At 37.7% G+C, this 7761-nt stretch overlaps 1 protein-coding gene across 1 annotated transcript; it reads right to left on the reverse strand.

The window, feature by feature from the left end:
• Positions 1-3768: 3768 nt before the first annotated feature.
• On the reverse strand, positions 3769-4728 carry LOC307137093 (olfactory receptor 52Z1P-like; the record flags this gene model as incomplete). The annotated part of the gene is made up of 1 exon (XM_079834572.1): positions 3769-4728. One exon carries the CDS (start codon positions 4726-4728, stop codon positions 3769-3771), a length of 960 nt encoding a protein of 319 aa, XP_079690698.1.
• Positions 4729-7761: the final 3033 nt, after the last annotated feature.

Genomic DNA, 7761 nt, shown 5'->3' on the forward strand with positions numbered 1-7761 from the left:
TCTCTATGGTGAACTTGATTTTTAACCCAAAAAGTGGGTGTCGTTCTGTTCAGTCGGTTTTTTTTTGTTCAAATTGGTCTGAAGATCCCGTCCTAAATTTTTTTTCCCTCATTCAATATCTTGTTTCAGTCCAATATATAATTTAATGAAAGCACAATTAGTTGTGAATGTTGCCTTTCTATAGTTCAGTGCAGTGTGGTTCAGGTGAATGAAATAAAGATAAATATAATTTTCTTTGCAACGTATTACCAGAGTCTGATTATAGAGGTGGACAAAGTACACAACTCCATTACATGAGTAAAAGTAGGCTACTGGTCAAATATTACTCTGCTACAAGTGAAAGTTGTGAAAACAGATTTTTAATTATGTAAAATAACAGTACTTACAGTACCTTTTTATGTCAATGCATTATTTTATTATTGTTGCATTGTTGTATAAATGCACGCTGTGCCATCATGGGGGTTTAAGCCAGTCATCCGACATGCTAGCATACGACCTTGAACTTATTTAAATACTTATTTAAAAGTTACAAAGCTCTTTACAAAGGCCACACTGTTAAACACTGTTAAAATACATAATATACAAAATCTAAAGAATTATTGTATGTACTTTTATGTGCACACACTTCACCTACGGCAGCGGCGGCGACCGCTACAGCTCCTCCCGAGATAGCAGCAACGACTGCTACCGCTCCTCCCGAGGTGGCAGCGATGACTGCTACCGCTCCTCCCGAGGTGGCAGCGGCGACCGCTACAGCTCCTTCGGAGGTGGCAGCGGCGACCGCTACAGCTCCTCCCGAGGTGGCAGCGGCGACCGCTACAGCTCCTTTCCTGAACTTTATGCCTGTCTCTGTACTCTATGCCTGCTCTGTTACGGCCACAGAAGCCACCCATAAACAGAGCCGGCCCAGCCACTAAGCGAACCTTGCAATTGCAAAGGGCCCCGTGGCCAGCAGAGGGCCCCCTAGAGTCATTGCTGAAAAAAATTCATACATCAAAAGTAACATAAAATAAATAAATAAAAAGAAAGAAAGAAATTGGCCTACAGCGCTCTTTATCAGGCATCATGATAAGCACAGTTGTTATTTATTTAGTTCTTTATTATGGCGAGTTCCCCGCTAATCTTGACCCCTGACTGACCCTGTGATGTCAGTCACATCATGTCACTCGTCACCTGTCAGTCAGTGACTCCGACGTCGACGATGTCTGACAACAAGAAACGAAAATATCTTTCTGGCCATGAAAAACGACAAAAGAAGAGGCTGGAAGAAGAAAAGAAGCAAGAAGATAAAGGTACGTAAACCTGTAGGCTTAATTTTCCGATACCTATGTATGTATGGATAATCTGCAGTCTAAATATAAGTTAGTCTCTCTCGCTCGCAGTATAGCGAGCCGGTTGTTATAGCGAATAAAAACCGCCTCGCAGCTCGCTATAGATTATCCCTCTTATTACATGGATACCTACCAAATCAATTAATAATTTGACACAAAATATTGATTTAAAAAGGAGTTTATTGATTTAAAAACGATTGTTGCTTCCGCTAAAGAAAATAGTCCGTTCCGCGTCCATAGCAACGCTCTGCTCAACGGTGTGTTATAGCTACTTCACAGCGGGCTGTTATCAAGACGTAACAGATCCGCATTCTACATTGGAATTCAACCAAGCCATGTAATAAATGCTAATAACATGCTGCATAAAATTGGTTTAGTATTATACCATTTGCTGTGATGTTAAAGCATTTAACAGAACAATACAACCCCAGTTTGGCTTCTTCACTAAAGGGCTAACATTAATTTACTCCTTATGTCCCCTTTCCAGGGGCACTATTAAAGTATATGCTGCCAGTTAGCAAAGCTCCAGCGGTTGGTGAATATAAAGGTACTGTAAAATGATAACCGTCTGCATTTTAAAAAATTAAGTCTAACTTTATATATAATTATTTTCTTTATTGCAGCTCCATCAACCACTTCTTTTCCTGGTTCACAACACAGTCATGTCACCCAAGAAGACACAAATACACAAGTTTGGATTTTAATAGTTCTATTGAAATGTTACCTAATTATTATTATTGTTACTTTTAATCTTGTTTGTGGTGTTTTAGATATTGTTAATTTTGTTTATTTGAAAAGTTAAACCATTTAAATGTTCTATTTATTATTTTATATAATAGTTTATTTAAATGTATTAAATATTACTCTATTTGCTCTATTTCATTTCAATTATATATAGGCTGTTGTTTGTGCCTCTTAAACTCTTGTGTCAATTAAAAATGTTTCTTTGATTGTCAGTGAAAATCACTTTATCAGTCTTTTTATTTAGCAAGTTCATCAGTGTGTTCATTGCACTGCACTGCCATTCAGCTCAGTGGTATCATAATTATACTGTTAGACATCAAACATGGAACTCAACTCAAGAACTCAAGGTCTTTTATTGTCATTCTGTACATGTTGCCACATAAGAACGAAATACGTACTCAGGACCAGCAGCGTAAAAAAGAAAATTAGCATACAGTATACATAGAATAATTAAAACATAATTTAATAGACTAAAAAATAAAATAAAAACATAGTAGATATAATATGTACAGTATAGTTATAAGGTAGTCATTGCTTTTCTTTAGGCCTTACTTAAAACGGTCAAAGGGGCCTCCAACCAAATTTTGCTTAGGGCCCCCAAAGGTCTAGGGCCGGCTCTGCCCATAAATATAATTTAATGAAAGCACAATTAGTTGTGAATGTTGCCTTTCTATAGTTCAGTGCAGTGTGGTTCAGGTGAATGAAATAAAGATAAATATAATTTTCTTTGCAACGTATTACCAGAGTCTGATTATAGAGGTGGACAAAGTACACAACTCCATTACATGAGTAAAAGTAGGCTACTGGTCAAATATTACTCTGCTACAAGTGAAAGTTGTGAAAACAGATTTTTAATTATGTAAAATAACAGTACTTACAGTACCTTTTTATGTCAATGCATTATTTTATTATTGTTGCATTGTTGTATAAATGCACGTGCCATACATATAAGCGTACGCTGTGCCATCATGGGGGTTTAAGCCAGTCATCCGACATGCTAGCATACGACCTTGAACTTATTTAAATACTTATTTAAAAGTTACAAAGCTCTTTACAAAGGCCTCTAAAAGCAGACAATTTTCATTTCAAGCTTTCACCAGAAAATAAAAGTTTACATACCTCATATGACTTTAAACTTTGAGGACCTTGATAGAAATGTATTGGAGTGAAAAATACAATATTTGTCTTTCAATTGTAGTGAAGTTAAAGTCATAAGTTTCCAGAAAAAAAAGAATACTCAATTAAAGTACAGATACTCAAAAAGTGTACTTAAGTACAGTACTCAAGTAAATGTACTTAGTTACTGTCCACCTCTGATTAAAACAGATTACCGAGTACTGACTTTTTAAATGTAATAGCAACATCTATTTGATTTACTCTGTCTACACTATCAAACTCTAAATAATTTACAAATGTATAAAGGAAACCTTGAACAAATGTACAATAATGATGTTAAGATATAAAAAGACATCTAACAGAACAGAAAACTCTTAAGAGACCATTATGATCCAGGGTTGTTAAGGAAATCAATTTTTAGTCAAATTTTGTCTGCTAATCAAGAGACATACAGAAACTAACACATTTCACACTTTATTAGTAATATGCTTATCAAAAACACATTTTGCCACAGTTCATTTTTAAAACCAAAGTGTCATGACAACTGTTTAAGCATTCAGAAAAGTACAGAAAATAGTTACCTTTTACGCCTTTTTGGTGCATGTGAAACATTTACTCTTGATGCAACACATGAAGTAAAAACTCTTTTGCGCACTGCCCTAACATTTAACCCATAGATTAGTGGGTTAAAAACAGGTGGGACTATAACTAATTCTAAAGCCAAAAAATGACGCAGACTCTCTGGAATATCATTTGCACCATATCTGCTATACATTATATCAAATAACACAGCAAAAGTGAAATTTATCAGTAATAAAATGTGTGGCAGACACGTTTGCCAGAATTTCCTTCTGTTTTCTAAAGATGCTTTACATGCAGAGATCAATTTAACATAGGACACTATGATGATAACTACAAAGCTAGCAAATACAACTGCAACAATATATCCATAGACATCATTTACAAAAGATGATGCACAAGAAAGTTTTACAACTGACCAGTTGTCACAATATAATTTATCTACATGATAAGCGCAAAATGTCTTCAAATTTGATAACAAAGTAGCAGTGAACACAGAAAAAGAGGGAACAATCCATGAAAACAGAATTAATTTCACACAGGTTGATTTAGTTAATGTGGAATGATAGTCTAAAGGTTTGCATATGGCTACATATCTATCATAAGACATCACTGTTAATATTGTAAACTCACACAGTAAAGAGCTGTAAATAACAAAGATCTGTAGAGCACACATGTTAGAGGAGATCACATATGAATCCAATATTAAATCAGACAGAAATTTAGGGTAGAATCCTGTGGCTCCATAAATCCCATTAATACACAGATGAGACAAGAATATGAACATCGGTTCATGAAGTGCTTTCTCCATGATAATGACCATAACAAGACGGATATTAATTGACAATATAAGCACATATAAGACAAGAAAGCACATAAAATATACATGCCTATATGACTTTGATTCTTTGGGCACCATAAGAGTCAGCATCACAGGATAAGTCATGTTATCATTCATGATAGTCTGTATGTCATAGTCCTTTAAATTACACAAAACAAACAAATATCATGCAATACAACCTAACACAAGACAATAGTAGTCAATTGTCAGCAAATGAATAACTAAAGCAGACATTTCATTAAGCTTCGATTACCATTGTTGCATAAGGAAATAAAGCAGTCAGGAAAATGAACAGTTTCCACAAATGTGTTTGCAACTGAAAGTGATGAGGTCTCGTCCAGCTTGGTTTTATATGTAGTGATTTCTCATTAGGGAAATCTCTGAGAGATATTCTATAATTTTTGGGATTAATTATGTGCTCAAGCACAACACTTTGTAAATGGCTTTATTTAGTTGAAATACATTTCAAAATAAATGTAGCTACAATACCTGTGCAAACAACCCAGCATTTAATAGGTTGATTACATATTTAAAGGATTTTGTTGTAATTCTACTAAATTAAACCATGCTTCTCACTTATCGCTCTCAAAATTTTTATTTTTATTTGATTTGATTTGATATAAATGTAGGCTATATGTGTATAATTATGTTTAAGCCCTTTGTCACTTTGATTTTAGGTTTTGGTTCATGTTTATGTTTTCATGTCTTTTATTTTTTAATCATGGTTCCTTTGTTTCCTGGTTTTGACATGTGATTCCCTTATCCCATCATGTGATCATATCATGTGCTTCCCTTGTCTCATGTGTAATGTTCTGATTGGTTGTTCAGGTCATGTGTTTCTCTGTTCTATTTTGTGATTGGTATCTTGCCTTGTGCACATGTGTTTCTTAATGAAGTTCCAAATGTAGGTTCGGGAGGAGCCTGAAAACATTCAGTCCCGTTAATCATCATTACAAGTAGGGCTGTCACTAACTATTATTTTGGTAATTGAGTAATCGGTCAAATATTTTGAAAAATAATCAAGTAACCAGATTATTTTCTTTTTTGTGGTAATGAAAATAGACCTAAGCAAATACATAAGCCTTTACAAAAATACATATACAATAACAATGAGGCAATGAGGCAAATAAAGTATCATTGTAGGGCTGTAACGATTTGACCAAAAATAAAAACCTCGATTAATTGAACATTTGACCTCGATTACGATTAATGAACGATTATTTTTCTTTCTTTCTTTTTTTTCTTTTTTTTTTGCCCTCATAAGGTTTTTGAGTAAGTTCACTGATAAGGTTTGTACTGTAAATATTTTCTACTATTAAAGGTGGATTTTTTTTTTCTAATGAAAAAGTGCATTGTGATTTTAAAATACTTGAAGGAAACGGTTCACTTTCAGGAGTTATTGTCTATGGAGAAGATTTCTGTTTGTTGTACATCAGATACAGATAAATTAACACTGTAGGCCTACATTATATTTATTTGAATGCATTAATGAGAGAGTGATTGTGTGTGTGAATTACTCTTACTGTCTCTATTCATTATGAAGCTGTGGTTTGTACTTACTTAAAAGGTATTAAAATGTATGCCTATAACGGTTGAGTTTCTAAGCTACTTTAGTGACTTTACTTTAGTCACAGCTTCTGTCTGAGTGTTTGTTTGTCAAAATATATCAGGCATTAGTTCAACATAATACACATCTGATGGTCGAAACTCGCTTTAATGTTCAAACTGGCAGGGCTTAAACCACATGCAAATGACAAAGCTTTGTGAGGACGCAGGTGAGAGAGGTCTGCTTTCAGGGCGCGCGCGTTTTCAGAGACGCGACACGGCTCGGCTCTGTGTCACTGAAAAAAGCTGAGCACTGAATGGAGAAGTTTTCCGTATTGTTGTTGTTGAATAGTTCACAATCGCTTTAAATGTTGAAACTGGCAAGCCTTTAAATGCATTTACTTGACAAACTTTATGAGCACGAAAGTAAAAGCGGCTTCGGGGCTTGCGCGCGCCCTCTGTGTGTGTGTGTGTGTGTGTCAGCGCGTAGGCTATAAGAACAGCAATTAACTGACCTGTATAAACTGTGTAAAACATGCAGTTACTACAGTGATTCTGGGTTTCTATAAACACAGATAACTGCTCCTGCATCTCTCTGTGTGCCTGCAAACTGCACTTGATGTGACTGACGGGGCGGAGTCACGTGAAAACCGAAATAACCGACATGGGAAAAATACGTCGGTTAGAGGTTCTGAATGTCGGTTTCGGTTATTTTTCGATTAATCGTACAGCCCTATATCATTGACAACTCATCAAAAACAAGTAATCATATGGTTTCATACAACACTGTTAAAATACATAATATACAAAATCTAAAGAATTATCGTATGTACATTTATGTGCACACACTTCACCTACGGCAGCGGCGGCGACCACTACAGCTCCTCCTGAGACAGCAGCAACGACTGCTACCGCTCCTCCCGAGGTGGCAGTGATGACTGCTACAGCTCCTCCCGAGGTGGCAGCGGCGACTGCTACCGCTCCTCCCGAGGTGGCAGCGATGACTGCTACAGCTCCTCCCGAGGTGGCAGCGATGACTGCTACAGCTCCTCCCGAGGTGGCAGCGGCGACTGCTACAGCTCCTCCGGAGGTGGCAGCGATGACTGCTACAGCTCCTCCCGAGGTGGCAGCGATGACTGCTACAGCTCCTCCCGAGGTGGCAGCGGCGACCGCTACAGCTCCTCCCGAGGTGGCAGCGGCGACCGCTACAGCTCCTCCCGAGGTGGCAGCGGCGACCGCTACAGCTCCTCCCGAGGTGGCAGCGGCGACCGCTACAGCTCCTCCCGAGGTGGCAGCGGCGACTGCTACAGCTCCTCCCGAGGTGGCAGTGGCGACTGCTACAGCTCCTTTCCTGAACTTTATGCCTGCCTCTGTACTCTATGCCTGCTCTATTACGGCCACAGAAGCCACCCATAAACTCACTGTGCCCCGTGGAGGCCATTAATGAATTATCTGTGCTCCATGCCACAGAGGCCGTTCATGTTTTTTTCTTTGCCAGGGCCTCCCAATCCACCATCTCCACCTTGGTGCACTCCAGCTCCACTAAGGAGGTGATCATTGCCACCACCTCCTCCACAATGGTCCTGCATCTGCTCCAGGTCCACC

This window comes from Gobio gobio (genome assembly GCF_949357685.1).
Source record: "Gobio gobio genome assembly, chromosome: 14".
Classification (NCBI taxonomy): Eukaryota; Metazoa; Chordata; class Actinopteri; order Cypriniformes; family Gobionidae; genus Gobio; species Gobio gobio.